The sequence below is a fragment of the Medicago sativa genome, chromosome 2 (genome assembly GCF_051527215.1).
Source record: "Medicago sativa cultivar Bolivia chromosome 2, Bolivia_mono, whole genome shotgun sequence".
NCBI classification, from domain to species: domain Eukaryota; kingdom Viridiplantae; phylum Streptophyta; class Magnoliopsida; order Fabales; family Fabaceae; genus Medicago; species Medicago sativa.
The window spans coordinates 70,762,906-70,783,312 of NC_140750.1; the positions used below are offsets into that span (position 1 = coordinate 70,762,906).

Genomic DNA, 20,407 nt, shown 5'->3' on the forward strand with positions numbered 1-20,407 from the left:
ACAGAGTAGTGGAGAACGTGGTTGTACAATTCGTACAAAGTACAATGTCTCCAAATTGCAAGCACATGCCTTCAAACACCTTTGAAATGACCGTTGCAATGTTCCACTGATTTTCTGCTGTGTTTTCGAATCCAATAGACAGCTTTTGCAATGTAGATTCTTCAATCTTTGAATCTTCTGCAAATCCAGTTGATCTTCAGCTTCTGGTGAAATGACTTCTGATGAGGCAGCTTCTGATGGTGCAGCTTCTCCAACTTCTGATGATGCAGCTTCTGATGATACAGCTTCTGATAATGTGGCTTCTGGACCTCTTGTCTTCAGGAGCACTATTCTTCAGGAGCACTATTTCTTCAGGAGCAGCTTGACTTCAGGAGCGCTTTTACTTTCAGGAGCGTATTGCCTTCAGAATCATCTAAGCTTCATTTTCTTTTGCTCTTTATTTGCTCATTCAGAACCAATTAATGATGTAACTTTTTAACTGTGGTCCTGTACACTTGAACAAATATTAGCTAGTCCAATTTACAATTTTTAATACCTTGTTATCATCAAAACTCTTTAAGGTTCATTGTTAAACGCATTTTGTTCCAACACAGAGAACGTTGACAGCATGAATTTGAAATTGTCCCGACTGGGAATCCAGTCTAGTAACTAGTCAGCTACTAAGGACTTTTATGGTTATACGGTGGGATTGGTCCTCAGATTAGTCGGTCATTGGATCAGATACATTTTTTTTTAAAAAGACTTCAATTTTATGGTTATGGCCCCCAAATCCTGGTCAAGCATAGCATAGCCACTCATTAATAAGCCACGCCCAAAGAAGAAAAAACAAGATACAAAACCTATTTGCTACATATATCAGAGTATCTCCCTCTTGATTTTTTTTTTTCAACTCATCTATTTGTATTCCTCCTTACCCTTTTCTTCTCACACTCATCCTTGAAAAACCTATTTATAAGCAGAATACTAACTAGCTCACTAGCAAGCAAAGCCATGGCAACCTGTGACAGCCTACAACACATCTTTGATACCCTACTTACTGCCAGAAAATCCAACACTGCTTCAATCCCTTTCATTTAACAAAATTAAACCAGTAAAATCCATAGAGCCCTCCTCCTTTACTGAGATATTTGGTGAACTCCATTTCAAGGAATCTTCATCACCAAAGATAAACCACACAAATCTCAACTAGAACAAAGACTCGAAGTCTTCTGATACTATCAAAACTACATCTTCAACTTCTTTTTCTATCGCACCAATAACAAGCCATACCAACAGGCACAAAAGCAGTGACAGCTTTTCATGGTTGAATTCCGAAAGCATGCATATTTGTACCGAAGGTCTTGGTTTCGAGAGTTCAGACGATGTCGAGGACTCAAAGAGTGGAGCGAATGAATCTTTGCAAATTGATCAAAAATGAGAAACGTGTCGAACATCATTTATCTTCAAGACATCATTCTTATGGAGAATGTAAGAGGTCAAGGGTAAGTGAGTACCCTCCTCCCATTTCAAGCATAGGGAGAACCGGAAAGCCTTGGGTTTATTTCAGATCTATTAGGAATAATGGAAGATTTGTCCTCGAAGAGGTAAGGATACCAACACAGGAGGTCCTGCGTGCTTATAGAGAGGATGGAAGGCTCAAGCTACAGTTTGGTCACCCTCCCGAGGATGAGTTTTTGGAAGAGGATAAGGAAGATAATGATATAGGAAGTATAGATGAGGAAGGAGAAGACATGGCAAACGAAGAGGACGATTGTGTAACACATCATCCAAATGACGAAAAGAGATTGCGTGATGGTCAAGTTACTAGTTACACAATTAAGGAAAGACAGAAAACTGAATAAATAATGAAGACACTTTCCTATGAAATATATATAGTTTTATACATGAACCTTAAAAGAACAAAACGCATGACATGCAAATGAAATTGTTAATTATATGGTGTTCCTTTCACTTCAAAAGAGTAATATATCCCATTAACACTATCAAAATTCAGAATTGGCTAAGATTTCAAAATATATAAAATAATGAGAATAAAACTGTGAGTTTATTACAACACTCTCTTTCACATAACTTCAGCCTAATCAATAATCAAACAGTGAGATCATACATAAAAGTGTTTAAATCAAACACTCTTTATTCGATAGTGCGAGTTGAATCTAGGTTTGCAATGACATCAAATCAAGCAACTCGTAAAACATTTTTTTTCTTACCGTAGTAAATATGAAGATAAAAAACCAGAGGAAACTAAGACAATCAAGTCTAGAAATAAACCAGAAGACTCTGAAGATACAATTTATCAATACTCTAACCAAGTTGGAGGTGGTAACAGAAGGAGGTGTATTAAGAAAAAGTCTTACAAAAAACAGCACACAGTTAGGAATGCTAAATGCATTCAGTTCGTTAATGCGGTTAGGGAGAGGAAGGATTCTTTGAGAAGGAAAGGTGGGAATGGAGGAAGAGGCACTACTCTCGCTGCGACAAATTTAGTGGATGATGAAGTGGAATTTATTCAAGGAGGTGGCTTTGTGCGAGAGGAAGGTACACAGGGGAGTGAGGGGCGTGCTGCTCAAGCCAACCCAAGCTGTCCAGCCACTCCGGCTTCAGGCCTTCACTTGATTTTGGAGGAGTTAGTTCCGGAAACACCCCAACGTTCTCTATCGGTATCAACTAGGAAGGAGTTGGATGCATCTCGACTCCATTCCTTACAAAAATCTAATGGTTTTAATTTCAAGATTGTGGACAAATCCATGGTATCTAGGTTGGAGGTTTTAGAAGATTTGGAAGTTGCAAAAGATGTTACAAGGGGGGATGAGAGAGGTGATCAATGATTGTGCTCTCCTACAATGTTAGAGGTTTGGGGGGGAGGGTGAAACGCAAAGTAATTAAGGATTTGGTGTCGGATCAAAGGGTGGATTTTTTGGCAATTCAAGAGTCTAAGCTTGAGGTTGTTACGGAACCTTTATGTCGTGGTTTATGGGGTGGGGATGATTGTGAATGGGAGTTTCTTCCTTCTATTGGAAATAGTGGCGGAATTATTTCTATTTGGAGAAAATCCGAGTCCAATCTTCTCTTCACGGTGGTCGGTGAAGGTTTTGTGGGGATTTGTTTGGAATGGGGAAGGAACAAAGATAAATGTTTTGTGGTGAATATTTATTCCAAATGCGATTTGGCGGCAAAACAAAGATTATGGGCAAAACTATTGTTGTTGAAAAACACCTTTGGTGATTGTAAGTGGTGTATAGTGGGAGATTTCAATGCGGTGTGTCATGCGGATGAGAGGAGGGGGGTGAACTTGGTTACTCCGACGGCTATGGTAATGGAAATTAATTTATTTAATTCTTTTATGGTGGATGTTGATTTATTTGATGTGAATCCTTTGGGTCGAAAGTTCACTTGGTATCATGCGAGTGGTAATGCGATGAGTCGCATTGATAGAGCCCTTATCTCGGAGAGTTGGAGTAGTTGTTGGGGTGTGCCTTCTTTATGGGTCCTCCCTAGAACAATTTCGGACCATTGCCCATTGGTTCTTAAATATGGCAATTCGGATTGGGGTCCTAAACCTTTCCGGTTTAATAATTATTGGCTAGAAAACAAGTTGTTCAAGAAATTGGTGGAAGATGCGTGGTGTAATCAAAGGGTTAGTGGTTGGATGGCGGTGGTTTTGAAAACAAAATTAAAAGGGTTAAAAGTTGTAATTAGAGATTGGAGTAAAGAAGTGTATGGGAACCTTGATTCTAAAGTGGCTTGCTTAGTAGGGGAGATTGAGGATCTTGATGTCAAAGGGGAGTTAGGGGTGTTGAGTAATGCGGAAGTGGAATTGAGGAAAGCGAAGTTTAATGAGATGTGGAATCTTCTCAAATGTAAGAACGCCTCCTTGATCCAAAGATCGAAATCTAAATGGCTTAAAGAGGGTGATGAAAATTCCAAATACTTCCATAGGTGTGTGAAGGCAAGGGCGGCGAAAAACTCTCTTAAAGTCCTCAAGGTGGATGGCGATTGGGTGGATACTCCGGTGGAGGTTAGAAGAGCGGTGGTGGATTATTTTAAAAAGCAAGTGGCGGATGATAAGTGGGATAGACCGACTTTAGATGGGGTGCATTTTAATATGCTATCCGAAGAGGAGAATAGTGTCTTAATTGCTCCGTTTTCTCTTTCGGAAATTGAAGTTGTGGTGAAGGAGAGTGATGGGAATAAAAGTCCGGGTCCCGATGGGTTCAATTTTGCTTTCTTCAAGGAATTTTGGTATCTTTTGAAGCATGAAATCCGGATGATGTTTGATCAATTTTATGCTAACGAAGTGCTTCCGAAAAGTTTCCTATCCTTTTTTGTTACTTTAATTCCAAAGGTGAAAGTACCGTTGTCTTTGAAGGAATATCGCCCTATCTCTCTACTTGGTAGTTTATATAAATTCCTCTCGAAGGTGTTGGCGGCTAGGCTTTCTAAGGTTATGAACTCTATTATTTCCGGATCTCAATCCGCCTTCTTGAAAGGTAGGCATTTGGTGGATGGTGTGTTGGTGGTGAACGAAGTGGTGGATTTGGCTAAAAGATCTAAACGGGAATGCCTAATTCTTAAAGTTGATTTTGAAAAGGCATATGATTCCGTTGATTGGGGTTTTTTGGAATACATGATGAGAAGAGTGGGTCTTTGTGATAAATGGGTGAGGTGGATGAAGGTGTGTGTGTTTGGGGGTAATATGTCTATACTAGTGAATGGGAGTCCAACGGAGGAGATTAGTGTCCGAAGAGGTTTAAAACAAGGTGACCCTCTTGCTCCTTTTTTATTCCTATTGGTGGCCGAAGGCTTTAGTGGTTTGATGACTAATGCGGTTAATAGGAATCTTTTCCAAGGCTTCGAAATTAAAAGGGGAGGGACGGTGATTTCTCATCTTCAATATGCCGACGATACTCTTTGTATTGGGGTGCCTACGGTGGAGAATCTATGGACTCTTAAGGCGATGCTTAGAGGGTTTGAAATGGCGTCCGGATTGAAGGTGAATTTCCATAAGAGCTCTTTGATAGGTGTTAATGTTTCGAGAGAATTTATGGAGGCGGCGTGTCGGTTTTTGCATTGTAAAGAGGGAAGCACTCCGTTTACTTACTTGGGCTTGCCGGTGGGAGCAAATCCTAAAAAGTTTTCCACATGGGAGCCTATGTTGGTAAAACTCCGGAATAGGCTCAATTCTTGGGGTAATAAGTATGTGAGTCTTGGTGGTAGAATCGTCCTCCTTAATTCGGTCTTGAACGCCATCCCAATTTTCTACTTGTCTTATTTAAAAATCCCGGTTAAGGTAGTGAAAGAGGTGATTCGTATTCAACGAAATTTTCTTTGGGGAGGAGTAGGGGGAGGGCGCAAGATTTGTTGGGTTAAATGGAGGAAAGTTTGCTTTCCTAGAAGTAAGGGAGGATTGGGGGTGCAAGATGTTAGATTGGTGAATTTGAGCCTTATGGCTAAATGGAAGTGGCGCCTCATTCAAGACGATTTACCTCTTTGGAAAGTGGTTTTGAGAGAGAAGTATGGGGTTTTTATTACCGGTGCTCCCCCACCGGAAGGATCTAGATGGCCAAGGTTCTCCTCCATTTGGTGGAAGGACTTGTCGAAGGTAGAAGGTGGTGTTGGTGGTAATTGGTTTACGGATAGAGTGGTGAGGAGGGTTTCAAATGGTAGAGGTACAAGTTTTTGGAAAGAGAAGTGGATTGGTCATCAACCTTTAGCTTCTAGCTTCCCTAGGCTTTATAACCTTTCATCGCGTAAGGATGCTACGATTGGTGATTTGTGTAATTCAATTGACGGAGTGATCACTTGGAATTTTGGTTGGAGGAGAGAACCTTTTCTTTGGGAGCAAAATCTAATTGATAATGTTTTGGCTCTCTTAAATGGGTTCACTTTGGGAATGGTAAACGACAAATGGTGGTGGACGCCGGATGATGGTGGTTTTTTCTCGGTTAGCTCCTCTTATAGAGTGCTAGAGAGTATTGTGTTGTTGGATGATGGTGTGGGTGTGCTTGAGGAGAGTGTGTTCGGAGGTATTTGGAAGAGTCCGGCTCCATCTAAGGTGATTGCGTTCTCTTGGATGGCGCTTCTTGATCGTATCCCAACTCGAGCAAATTTAGAGAGGCGTGGCGTTTTATCCCAAGTGGATCATCGGAATTGTGTCATGTGTGGACATAGTGAGGAAACAACAACCCATTTATTTATGCATTGTGATATGGCTTGGTTGTTTTGGCGTTTGGTGTTCGATTGGTTAGGTGTTAATTTTATCACTCCGCAAAATTTGTATGTGCATTTTACTTGTTGGAATGATGAGGCTAGTTCGAGAAGGATTAGGATGGCCTTTAGGATGATTTGGCATGCCGTGCTTTGGATAATTTGGAGGGAGAGAAATGCGAGGATTTTCAAAAACCAATTCAAGTGTGTGTATGAATTGGTGGATGAGGTTAAGGCATTATCTTGGTGTTGGGCGTTAAATAGGCTCCGGATTGCATCTTGCCTATTCTATGAGTGGTGTTGGAATCCAAGGGATTGCGTGCTTCGGAGGCGTTAATTGGGTGCCTATTGGTTTGGAGTTTATTGGCAGCAGCTGGGTGGCCTCTTGGGTCTGTTTTTTGCTGGTTTTGCGAATGAGAGCTGCTGCTGTTGTTCACAGCTTAGTGCTCTCAGCAGTTGCTGGTTTTCCCTCTGTCTTTCCGCCTTTGTCACCTGCTTCTTGGTGTATTGGTTTGGGTTGTTTTAGGTTTCAGCTGCTGTTTTTTCTTGTGCCTCTGTCGCCTGCGTTTTGGTGTATTGGCTTGGTTGTATTTTCTGTTTTTAGTGCCTTTGTCGCCTGTGTTTTGGTGTATTGGCTCTTTGTATCTCTTTGCCCTTAGCACTTCTTGTGCTGGGTTATTAATGTCATATGCTGTTTACAAAACCAGAAGCTAGAATCAGGTAATAAGATTGCGAAAAGGACACTACATGAGTAAAGAAGAGGAACACTTGATGAGCGTAGAAACTTGTTTCCTGACGATTTGCAATGATTTGGAATGAAGATTATGACCCAAAAATTCGCACTTTTTGGGTTTTTGGAGGTAGAGGGAAAGAAAAAATAGCACTTTGTGCTTGCCTGCTGGGTTATGAACGAATTAAACATAGTACTTAGCGTGAGTTAATTCACGCTACGTGGCTTAAGTCACGTTGCGCATGTTAACTCACGCTGCGCAAGTTAAGTTGCGTAGGGGCAATTTTGTCTTTTACTTTGGGAATGAGCGAAACCATTTGGGTAAAGAGCAGCCAAATGGATTTGCTCATTCCCAAAGTGGGAACAACAAATTTCTATTTTGTAGACTTTTACTTTTCTCACCCTACTTATCTCACGCTCCATATTTTTTTTCCCAAAATACTCTTGGTTCAGATTATGTAATCTGAACAAGATTGCCTGAAATTTTTCGGATAATATAATCCGAAATTGTCTAATGGATTTGAGAATCGATTTGAATCGATCGTTTTGAATACATTAATCTTTTCTAGAGTTTGAATACGAACCTCGGGAACTTCCTGACACCGCCATTTCAACAACAAAATTGTGATTTCACGTTTGCCTTATTTATTTATCATTGTTAGTATGTCATTTTGGTTTTGTGGAGCTAAAATAGTTGCATTAGTACTCTCAAATCCAACACACCTCTTCCCCCATTTCAATTTTTTTTTTATTTTGCAAGGATTTTAAAAAACAAAATAACTTTATTAAATAATACTTATTAATTATAAATGTTTAAGAGTGATTGAGAGTACAATAGCTTGAAAGAAATACATATTTAGTACTAAACAAAACGTTCGGTGCAGGCATTTCATGCCATAAGCTCAGCAGTTAGTCCTATTACCGGTGCATCTAATGTGGTGCTCTACAACATGAAATAATTTAACAAATGTTATTAGCCTAGGTTTGATTCGACCTTGAGTTGAGTGCTCTTGATTCTAGTTCCAAAATGAAAGGAAATTGATAAAGAAAATTAAAATTGGAATAAAGAAATATACATGTATTCCTTTTTAATTATGAAATGATTAATTTAACATAATTAATAAATTAATGTTTGATTTTAGAACCCAGAAAAATTGTTATTTTATTTTAGTTGAGTCACATTAGAGTCACGCCAACAATTGGTTTGTATAGACAATAAATGTACATAAAAGATCAACGTACAAAAACAAATGAAACATTATTTTATTAAAAATAGTCCTTAGGCTAAAGAGCTGAAAAATACTTTCTTAAAAAAAAAAAAAAATATCCACTGCGGGGGGATGAGGATGGAGTGGGGATACCCAAACCCATTAGGGATGAGATTCGATTTCACATCCAGGCCCTCCCCATTGCCATACCTACATACATGTGGTCAATTACGTTATCATACATGTGGTCAATTACGTTAAGTTGATAGTTAATGAATATAACAAATTTTGATATATAAAATATACACACACTTGAAAGTTATGATTAGTTGTAAAACTTGTTTTATCAAACTGGGTTAACTAACTTAATTACTGTGAAACTTTGTGACAAATCTTACAACTAAAATCTGAAATACCACCTTCATTGTCAAACTAAAGCAAAAGATTTGAAAGGTTAAATCTAAATGGCTGAAACACAAACTTTTCCATGGTGGGAAAATCCTTATAAGAAACCTTAAATCACATTTTTTTTTTATTTTATAAAAATGTTTTAAATTTATTTTTACAAAAACAGTAGTATCTAAGTTATTAGATATTGGTATGGAGTTTCGATACTTAGGAGTACCAGCTTTCACCATGATAAAATTAATAGTAAAACGTGGATTTCAGTAAACATAACCATAAGACAGTTTCAGATTAGCAACACTTCAACAAATGGCATAAATAGCGCAATTTACTCATAACCCCGATAGGTTTCTAGACGAAGCTTAAAGATAGGTGGCATTTAGGATGGGTGAGGGAAAGATTTTCCCACCATGGGAAAGTTGATTTTAGCCATTAGATTAAAAGAGAACATTGATTTTATCATGGTTTGCTTACACTATATTTTCTTTCCTTTCTCTTTAACGTACTGTTTCATGTCTCAACTCTTCCTCTGCCCCTATCTCACTCCGATCCCCCAAATTAAACCCAAAAACTCCACAACTCATTTTCTCAATCTATTTTCGAGTTTCAATTTGACACTTCCCTCATTAAGAGTTTGAGCATAAAAAATAGCAATTTATTGAAATGATTCATAGGAGAAGTTCAGTATCAAAAGCAATTAGCAGCAATGGAAGGTATAATGGAACAAATTTGCAAAATTCCAGACGAGTTTTCATTTGGGTTTCTTGCAAAATCCCTTAAAAATGATGCTAGCAAAAATTCGTAGGGTGATTGATACTGGATTGTTGTACTTGAGGAACAATGGATCTTGATACCATTATGAAACTCATTTTTTCTTATATATAAAACTTAAGAAACTCTTGTTGTTGTTGTCTTGAATTTTATATTAAGAAAATATTGTGGTTCTGATTTTGAAGTAGTTTTCCAGATTTGAACATTTTATTACTGTTCTGAATAATAAGAAAACTGTTAAGAAGAAAATATTGGTGAAGATGAAGATTCATTTGAATTGAAGAACAAATGAAGATGAATAGTTTATTTGCCAAGAGAACACACAAAAGCATTCCACTAGATGCACTAGGTAAAATTCCAGATCTAGAAGTTCAAAAAATGTGAAAGAGAGGCAAAAATTATAGTGTGGAAAGACTATAGTAAAATCAGTGTTCCTCTTTAATCCAATGGTAAAAATTAACTTTCCCATGGTAGGAAAATCTTTCCCTCACCCACCCTAAATGTCACCTTAAAGATACTGTCTAAAGGGCTAAATATAGAAATTTCAAAATAACCTCAACCAAAAAATATAATTCAAAATAGCCTATATAGCTCAAACAGCATAAATTTAAAATAAGAACGAAAATAAGCAGTCGAAAATCTAAACACAATGAATTTAGGCAATCAATTCACCCATCAAAGTCAAATAGCTTCCAAATCATGTCATACCACAACTTTCCCTCATGTTTACTAGATCAAAAAGCAAGGGCAGATACCTAACATCCTTAGAATACTCACCATACTACAAATGAAAAACAATTACATGCATTTGTCGACAAACAAGCAACTTCACTTAGCAGCATGCTTGGCCTTGCTATGTTGTTGCAGTCAAGTTTTCCTGGCAATAAAGACAACAAAAAAAGAAAGGTCAATCACAACCCATCTAAAAGTAATAAACATATGCATCGAGTTTTGTTAAAAGCATACTTGCTGCAACCACTGTCCTGTCCTCCAGACTTGGGAGATTTGGCATCAGTCTTTCCACCTTCCTTAGGGTGAGGAATTGCTGTATGTCCAGCTTTCTTACCATCTAACAAAAATTTAAACACAAATTACGGATGTAACAGAAGGATATATAAATCTATATATGGAGAATGCTTTCTTAATATAGCACAGCTTAACAGTCAACCTAAAATTTCAGCATTGACATGCAACATTCAAACAATGTTTCAATCTAAGGGTGAGGAGTTGCTATATGTCCAGCTCTCTTAATATAGCACAGCTTAACAGTCAATTTAATAGTTTACAGATGTATAGTATTACGGATGTAACAGAAGGATATATAAATCTATATATGGAGAATGTTTTCTTAATATAGCACAGCTTAACAGTCAATTTAATAGTTTACAGATGTATAGTAGAAAGATTAAAGATATAAACAATACAGCATGCAAATGCAAGCATGAATCCATGATACAAACAAGCTACATTTTCAGCATTGACATGCAACATTCATTCTTTATATCTAACACAATATAACAATTTACAAATAAAGATATAAACAACACAGCATGCAAATGCAAGAATAAATCCAACCAACTAAAACTTCAGAATTGACATGTATCGTTCAAACAATACTACAATTTAAGAATAGTTAACTGATGTATAGTAGAAAGATATAAACAATACGGCATACAAACACAAACATCAATCCATGATCTATCAACAACACAATAACTTAAGAACTTGGCAAATGGATTTAACACTGAATCAACAAGCAAAAAAACAAATACTTTTCCAATTAGACAAAATGAAAACAGAAACAATATATATCTATTACAATAGATAATACAACTTGGTCTCACCGGTTTTCTCAGGATCGGTTTTCTTGGAAGAAACTGGAGTTTCTGCAGCAGATTCATTAGGCCTCTTCTTTCCCTTGTCAACCTTCAAAATTAAAAGACAAGATTTTCTCAAATCACCATAACAATTATAACATAAAATAACACCGTGATAGCAAATGTACCATTACCTTCTTCACAGTCTCATCAGAATCTTCATCTTTCTCCTCGTTTGGATCAACAACCTTCACTTCTTCTGCAGGTGCAGCATTCATGGCACGTGCAAGTGCAGCCTCCATGGCACGTTTAGCCTCCAGCTCACGTCCACGTGCACGTATAGCCTCCATGTCACGTGCACGTTCAGCCTCCATGGCATGTTTAGCCTTCAGGTCACGATCAGCCTCAAGCCTAAACATTAATAAACTAGGGAGGTTTATTACAGGTATCACAGTTAGCAGAGAAACAAATCATAACTGCTTTTGAAAAAACTTGCCAATGACATGTAAAAAAATTAAATAAATGAAGAGCTTGTGTAAAGAGAGAAGAACAGATACTTGTTTACAATTATGTCAATTTTTCAAGAAGTACCGAGGGGAAAGTTTATTTACAAGCACACATTCAAGACAACTATAAAATATCACTAGGACACACCTTAAGAATGGATATCATATTAAGAAGTGTATAAAAGACAGAAACTTAGAAACAAGAGTTATTCTCAATCAGTCAAAACATTAATAAGCCTGCTGCAGCTTTAGGGGGAGGTTTATTACAGACATCACAGTTAGCTGAGAAACAAAACATACCTAATCTTCTGATAAAGCTCGTCGCCTTCCAAAGCTCCCGTCAGTGCTAAAATTTCAATGAAAACAGCCTTGTCATTGGCTTCAGACAATCTGTACTTTTCATATTTTTGCGCCATAGCATCCCAGCCTCCAAGATCCATCATTTCAAGAACAATCCTCGTTACTTCGTCAATGTACAGCTGTTGGGTCCTAACAGTCAACTTTGAAAAATCACGTTCAGGATAAGGATGTTCCTTGTCCTCTTCGAGTCCAGTCTGAAAAATGGAAATTGCTTGAGCCTCAAGAAGATTTATCAAACGATCCTCAGTGGTGTTCACTTCCTCGATAGTATTCACTAAGCAATAGAAATAAAAAAAAAAATTATGAGAGAATCGAAATTAAACCCTATATTGATTATCGTAAAATTACGAGAGAATGGAAATTAAACAAAAATAGCGAATAGTATAGTGAATTGGTTTAAAAATTAAAGAATCTAGTGGATCTGAGAATCGATTTGTTGTGAAAACAATTCGTGTGTTCTGTTAATCCTTGTTGTGTTCTATGAAATGAAATGAAATTTGACATTAAACAAAAATCAATGAATTGAATTGGTTTAAAAATATTAAAGAATCTAGTGAATCTATTAAAAAATCGATTTGAATCGTTTTGAGAACATTAAATTAAATTACAGAAGATTATAGGGTTTGAATACGAACCTACTGCTCCACTTGAAGATGCCATGGCTTCCGCTGAAATGGAAAATGTAAAAATGAAAATGTAGGTTTGTAAATTTATACTCGGTTTAAACCCAAAAAAATGTCATTGGGCCGGGTTATTGGGTCTGACCCAGTAATGTCATCTTGTTTAAGAATTCTGCTCTTTACCCAAAGAATTCGGCTATTTACGTTTTGCTCATTCCCAAAGTAAAAGACCAAAATGCCCCTACGCATGTTAAGTCCCGCTAGCACAAATGTTAATGTATGTTAACTCACGTTACGTAGGTTAACATGCGCAAGTGTTATTCGTAGAAAAACGTAGCGTATGTTAACATGCGTTAGTGTAATGTGGAACGTGAGTTAACTCACGTTGCCATTTGCACTAGCGTTAGTTAACTCACGTTCATAGCATAAACAGAAACTGCATTAAATGCAGTGCAGACAGAACAGACTTTTGAAAAGTCTAGAAAGACCCATAATCACGGCACATTCATAACTTAACCAAATTACGCCAGTTTAAGAAGTTTATCGGATGATATTACATAATCGATCAAAATTATTTAAAAACATTCTTTTTCTCACAACCACGTAATCACACATAAACGATCCAAACGGTCCAAATTTCACAAATTCACCGGTAATGACCCGTAATAATTTAAACACACTTAATGACACGTAAACGATTCAAAATAATTCCTCATATATTTATATAATATTAGTTACATATTGGCCATAAATATCAAAATTACACAATAGGCCACCAAAAAATATGTCGGGGGTGTAATACCACCAAAAAATAGGACGAACACCGACCGACCCAAAAGTGTCATAACCTATCTAACTAGAATAGTGATAGTGCATAATCTTCATCTTCATCCATGACTTCGTTCTCTTGCTTTGGCTTTTCCGGAGTGTCCAAAGTAATAGGATTGTGCTCATTTGTTGGTTTATTTGGCGGCTTAGGCTCCTTAGACATGAGCTCATTGAAGGCGGCATTTCTATCCAAAAACTCAAAAAGCCATTGCTCCGCCTCACCAATCTTGTGAGTCATCCACTCCTTAGGAGGAGGTGGTAGAGGACAATTTTCTTTCAACTTCACATGAAGAAAGTGGTCGGGAATCAAGCAAAGGCACATTATGTTGGAATGTGACTTAAATGGTGGAGCACTCCGGATTGGAAAATATGTCTCACATGAACCACCCATTTCGGGCAAAGTCAATAGAACAACCGCTCTATTATAGCAACTAGCAATAATGTGACCTATATCTGGAGTGGTCAACCACTTCTTTGGAGGCGCAATACCACTTTTACTTGTTAGAGGGTGTAAACCATCCAAGATAAGTTTGTAACGGCTCTCGGTAGCATATATAGGCAAGTAGTCACTCTTGTGAGTTTTCAACTCATTAATAAGTGCATGACGAACCAAAACATGATCTTCCTCATTAAATCCCATGTGCCTAGCTACGACCCAGAAACCACAATTATCATCCCCTCTAACATTCACAATGTCTTCAACGTAAGGTCTCATGAGATTTGGAATTTGTGACATGTATAGTATTTGCAAATAAGGTTGTTTTTTTTTAAGTAGGAGTTGAAGTTTGTGAGTGGGAGCCAAGACGTGAACCTTTAGTCTTTTGAGACTTACTCTTGGCATGTGAGCATTGACTATCGGGATTTTGAGCATCAATAGTCTCCCACCTAGAGGGGATTCGACCATAGACCTCGTTTTTGGTGTAGACTTCATCCTTTTAGGTGCCCCCTGGTGGCCACTTTTCTCATAGGTGGCTTCAACATTGTTTCCTCCAGAAATCCTAGTTCACGCAACTTGTATTTGATGAAGAGTTTCATCTTGTAAGGGGCCCTCTTGATACGTTCTTGAATGGCGTCCCATTCCTCCGTAACGGAAAAATTGGCATCAACCTCTTCTCCAATTACACTTAACCTTCGCCAATGAAGGTGTATTTCATCCAAAAGAATAGGCAATTTTTTCTTTCTCTTCTAGGTAAGAATACAAGCACAAGGCAACCCGTACGTTGTCATTTGCACACAACCACAATCTTCTTTAGCAAATCCGAATCTCCTAGACCTTTCAAATTCTTCATCGATGAAACCCAAAGCGGCCTTAGAGACATACCCCTCCAACTCGGAGAATAACAAAGTACATGGCCCGTTTTAAGGAGAACTTCGGCAACAGCTTTCATCAAAGCGGGGTCCCTATCCGTGACAATCACCTTAGGCATGTTGTGTTTTGAGGTCAAAAGACCAACCAACATCTCAAGTGTCCATATCAAGTTATTCTCTCTTTCAAAGGAAAGAAAGGAAAATGCAACCCAATAGGTCAATTTGGTAGAGGTGACACCAACAATCTCAAATAATGGCATTTGGTATGTATTGGTTTTCTAGGTGGAGTCCATGACCAAAACGGTGGGAAAAGTGTTAAGCATATCAATTGAATCCAGATGAGCAAAGAATAAATCTTCAAGAGTGGTTTCCTCGCTATTTGCTCTTGTGAAATAGAGATATTGATGCTTCTCCAACTTTGTAATCAAGTATTGCAACTCGGTCTTGTCCTCTCTTTGCCCCTTGTGCCATCTAGTTCGTGCGTTATACACTTGCTTGATGACTGTCAAACTTTCTCTGTTTTTTTCCTTCAAATCCGTGAGAATATTCCTAGGCTTTGCCAAGCTCTTTGTCATGTCGATAACTTTTTGCTTCTCATCCCCTTTTAGTCGACCCGCACGAAGGTGGCCGAATTACTTTGGCGCCAAGTCATGATTGTGAACTCCACAAAGCATTGCAATCCACCATTCTTGTGTTTTTTTTTTCTTTCAAAGAAGCATTTCAACCTAAACAGACAATTGCACTTCCTTGATCCCGTGCCTTCAAGCTTCGGTTTCTTCCTCGTCTTAGGTGGCTTGTATTCACCACTCCTCTCACATTGCATCGTCATGTATGGCGCTATTGTACTAGATTTATCTATAGAAATAGTAAATCCTGCCCTAGCCGCTTGTCGACGAACCCAACCAAGTAATTCTTCTCGATCTTTCCATCTCTCGTTTGTTGTAAAAAATGACCCGGTGTTTACTTGAATAACACGAATACAGGTAGGTACCGGTTTAAGCTTCTCTTCAAAGTTGCCGGTAGGTACCGGTTTTGCTTGATTGTGAAGTATGTGAGCTTCAACTTGAAAAGGAATTTTCACTTTAAACTTCACATCATTGGTTGGTTTGCCTACGCCGGAAGCTTTGTTTTTACCCGGTTTCGGCTCAATGCCATCCTCCGCCACATTTTCAACCATGTCACTCAATGTCTACTCAATAAAAAAAAACAAAGAAAAAATAAATAAATGACTTGTGCGGCAAGCAAAGCAAGTAAAAAAAGAGGCGCAAAATTTCAAAATTTGGGCAACACACTAGCTTGAGTTAACTCACGCTAGTGTTATCTTCCTGCGCAAGTTAACTCACGCAACACTTACAACTAGGGTGAGTTAACTCACGCTCAACCTTATAACCTACTAGAAAAAATGACGTAAAGTAGCAGAAAAACCAGGAAAAAGGATTGAGTTTTGACGGCACATTACCTGTTCTTTGATGCTTAATGAGCGTAGAAACTTGTTTCCTGACGATTTGCAATGATTTGGAATGAAGATTATGACCCAAAAATTCGCACATTTTGGGTTTTTGGAGGTGGAGGGAAAGAAAAAATGGCACTTTGTGCTTGCCTGCTGAGTTTTGAACGAAACATAGTACTTAGCGTGAGTTAACTCACGCTGCGCAAGTTAAGTTGCGTAGGGGCAATTTTGTCTTTTACTTTGGGAATGAGCGAAACCATTTGGGTAAAGAGCAGCCAAATGGATTTGCTCATTCCTAAAGTGGGAACAACAAATTTCTATTGGGTTAATACCCCTTTTAGTCCCTGTTAATATGAGCGAATTCCGGTTTTAGTCCCTGTAAAAAAAAAAAGTTTAGATTCTGTCCCTGTAATTTCAGATTCTTCCACTTTTAATCCCTCAGAATCTGCTGACGAGTCATGCTGACTGTGTAATTTTAATATTTTTTTAATCCACTTGAAATTTATAATTATTTCAATTATTTAAAATTCAAAAACATAAATTAAAAAAACAAATTAAAAAACAAAAATCAACATTTTCATCTTCCTTTCATCTTTTCTGGATTTACATTCAACCTTTTTCTAAATTTAGGCACACCCCTTTTGTTCCTTAGTAATTTCAAAGTTTTTAATCTTAGTACCATTTAAGGTTTTTTGTTTGTGAAGGAAAATTTGGAGGAGATTAAGATCCACAACTATATCATGGGTTGCTTTTAATTTTAACTGTTGATTTTACAAAATTGAGTATGGGCTGTTGTTGTTGTGTGCTACAATTCAATGATTATACATCGAGTGTGCTACAGTTTGGTGTGTTTTCAATATAAATGTTGGGACACTTGATGTAGATCTGGACAGAGGTGATAAGGAGATGAACATGGATGAAGAAATGATGAACACAACGAGGAAGATGAACAGGGATGAAGAAATGATGAACAAGACCCTTATTTTTATGTTGTTCATAAATTGTTTTTTTAATTATTGTTATTTATAAAAAAAATCCACTTGGAATTAGTTAATTTAAAAAATAATGAAAACGGTCTAGTCAGCGTGCCATGTAGACCTTTTTTGCTGACATATTTAAATGAGGGATTAAAAGTGAAAGAATCTGAAATTACAGTAACATAATCTAAACTTTTTTTTTATAGGGACTAAAACCGAAATTCGCTCATATTACAGGGACTAAAAGTGGTATTAACCCCTTCTATTTTGTAGACTTTTACTTTTCTCACCCTACTTATCTCACGCTCTATATTTTTTTTCCCAAAATACTCTTGGTTCAGATTATGTAATCTGAACAAGATTGCCTGAAATTTTTCGGATAATATAATCCGAAATTGTCTAATGGATTTGAGACTCGATTTGAATCGATCGTTTTGAATACATTAATCTTTTCTAGAGTTTGAATACGAACCTCGGGAACTTCCTGACGCCGCCATTTCAACAACAAAATCGTGATTTCACGTTTGCCTTATTTATTTATCATTGTTAGTATGTCATTTTGGTTTTGTGGAGCTAAAATAGTTGCATTAGTACTCTCAAATCCAACACACCTCTTCCCCCATTTCAAATTATTATTATTTTTTTGCAAGGATTTTAAAAAACAAAATAACTTTATTAAATAATACTTATTAATTATAAATGTTTAAGAGTGATTGAGAGTACAATAGCTTGAAAGAAATACATATTTAGTACTAAACAAAACGTTCGGTGCAGGCATTTCATGCCATAAGCTCAGCAGTGAGTCCTATTACTGGTGCATCTAATGTGGTGCTCTACAACATGAAATAATTTAACAAATGTTATTAGCCTAGGTTTGATTCGACCTTGAGTTGAGTGCTCTTGATTCTAATTCCAAAATGAAAGGAAATTGATAAAGAAAATTAAAATTGGAATAAAGAAATATACATGTATTCCTTTTTAATTATGAAATGATTAATTTAACATAATTAATAAAATAATGTTTGATTTTAGAACCCAGAAAAATCGTTATTTTATTTTAGTTGAGTCACATTAGAGTCACGTCAACAATTGGTTTGTATAGACAATAAATGTACATAAAAGATCAACGTACAAAAACAAATGAAACATTATTTTATTAAAAATACTCCTTAGGCTAAAGAGCTGAAAAATACTTTCTTAAAAAAAATAAAAATATCCACTGCAGGGGGATGAAGATGGAGTGGAGATACCCAAACCCATTAGGGATGAGATTCGATTTCACATCCCGGCCCTCCCCATTGCCATACCTACATACATGTGGTCAATTACGTTATCATACATGTGGTCAATTACGTTAAGTTGATAGTTAATGAATATAACAAATTTTGATATATAAAATATACACACACTTGAAAGTTATGATTAGTTGTAAAACTTGTTTTATCAAACTGGGTTAACTAACTTAATTACTGTGAAACTTTGTGACAAATCTTACAACTAAAATCTGAAATACCACCTTCATTGTCAAACTAAAGCAAAAGATTTGAAAGGTTAAATCTCAATGGCGGAAACACAAACTTTTCCATGGTGGGAAAATCCTTATAAGAAACCTTAAATCACATTTTTTTTTTTTATTTTATAAAGTGTTTTAAATTTATTTTTATAAAAACAGTAGTATCTAAGTTATTAGGTATTGGTATGGAGTTTCGATACTTAGGAGTACCAGCTTTCACCATGATAAAAATTAATAGTAAAACGTGGATTTTAGTAAACATAACCAGGTGGATTCTAAGGTGAGGGCCCTATCAAGTCCCTCACCGGTGGACCATTATTAAGAGCAATTGGATTAATCAAATCCATACACCTTATTGTGCACACTCTACACTTGATTACAATTATCTTCTCCCTTTCACCAACAATCATCTTTTTGCTGCTACTTCACCCACCTGCCAGCCACAACTGCAATCAAAGACCCTCACTATTCACATACATTCAATTCAGTATTCGTTAAATAAAATTGTTCAATCAATTGTTAAAGCCAGATTAAACCTAAAAAACTATATAATTCTCAACCATCTTAATTTTTATGGGCAAAATGATATATTATCACAAGTGGAATCTTGAATAGAAATTCCCTCAACCATCCATTTCGTAAGCAATTTCACTGTACGGGGTGAGCAAAACAATTCTAATTGTTATGGGCAAATAAACTAATTTTAATTTTAAATGATTTTTTAAAGTAAACAAAGTGTATCAAATCTCTCCACTATCCATTTTCTCATGCTGTCTGTCGAACAACATGAAATTTTTTACCCTTGATAACAACGTTGAAACTTTCGTTGGTCGCCGAAAGAAAGATATTTCGACAAGGTTTTTTTGGATTGAAGGCTTTGCTGGTGTTTTAGAGCTTGGAGAGAGGAGATTTATGATCCAGTGTAGAGAGTGTATAATAAGATGTATGGATTTGATTAATCTAATGGTTTTAAATAATGGTCCACCGGTGAGGGATTTAATAGGACCCTCACTCTAGAATCCACCAACATAACCATAAGACAGTTTCAGATTAGCAACACTTCAACAAATGGCATAAATAGCGCAATTTACTCATAACCCCGATAGGTTTTTAGACGAAGCTTAAAGATAGGTGGCATTTAAGATGGGTGAGGGAAAGATTTTCCCACCGTAGGAAAGTTGATTTTAGCCATTAGATTAAAAGAGAACATTGATTTTATCATGGTTTGCTTACACTATATTTTCTTTCCTTTCTCTTTAACGTACTGTTTCATGTCCCAACTCTTCCTCTGCCCCTATCTCACTCCGATCCCCCAAATTAAACCCAAAAACTCCACAACTCATTTTCTCAATCTATTTTCGAGTTTCAATTTGACACTTCCCTCATTAAGGGTTTGAGCATAAAAAATAGCCATTTATTGAAATGATTCATAGGAGAAGTTCAGTATCAAAAGCAATTAGCAGCAATGGAAAGGTATAATAGAACAAATTTGCAAAATTCCAGACGAGTTTTCATTTGGGTTTCTTGCAAAATCCCTTAAAAATGATGCTAGCAAAAACTTGTAGGGTGATTGATACTGGATTGTTGTACTTGAGGAACAATGGATCTTGATACCATTATGAAACTCATTTTTTCTTATATATAAAACTTAAGAAACTCTTGTTGTTGTTGTTGTTGTCTTGAATTTTTTCTTATATATAAAACTTA

General features: G+C 36.8%; 2 protein-coding genes and 2 pseudogenes across 2 annotated transcripts; 1 reads left to right on the plus strand and 3 right to left on the minus strand.

Moving 5' to 3' along the window:
- Nucleotides 1-943: 943 nt before the first annotated feature.
- LOC146950276 (uncharacterized) lies at nucleotides 944-2,828 on the plus strand (annotated as a pseudogene).
- A 7,134-nt stretch (nucleotides 2,829-9,962) lies between these two features.
- On the minus strand, nucleotides 9,963-12,688 carry LOC146950277 (uncharacterized). The gene is made up of 6 exons (XM_085746223.1): nucleotides 12,640-12,688; nucleotides 11,945-12,278; nucleotides 11,333-11,549; nucleotides 11,166-11,247; nucleotides 10,288-10,390; nucleotides 9,963-10,198 (listed from the first exon to the last, which is right to left on the minus strand). The coding sequence occupies exons 1-6, from the start codon at nucleotides 12,662-12,664 to the stop codon at nucleotides 10,189-10,191; spliced, it is 771 nt and encodes a 256-aa protein (XP_085602349.1). The 5' UTR covers nucleotides 12,665-12,688; the 3' UTR covers nucleotides 9,963-10,188.
- Nucleotides 12,689-13,480: 792 nt separating this feature from the next.
- Nucleotides 13,481-14,188, minus strand: LOC146950278 (uncharacterized). The gene has a single exon (XM_085748620.1). It carries the CDS (start codon nucleotides 14,186-14,188, stop codon nucleotides 13,481-13,483), a length of 708 nt encoding a protein of 235 aa, XP_085604746.1.
- Nucleotides 14,189-15,243: 1,055 nt separating this feature from the next.
- LOC146950279 (uncharacterized) lies at nucleotides 15,244-15,937 on the minus strand (annotated as a pseudogene).
- Nucleotides 15,938-20,407: the final 4,470 nt, after the last annotated feature.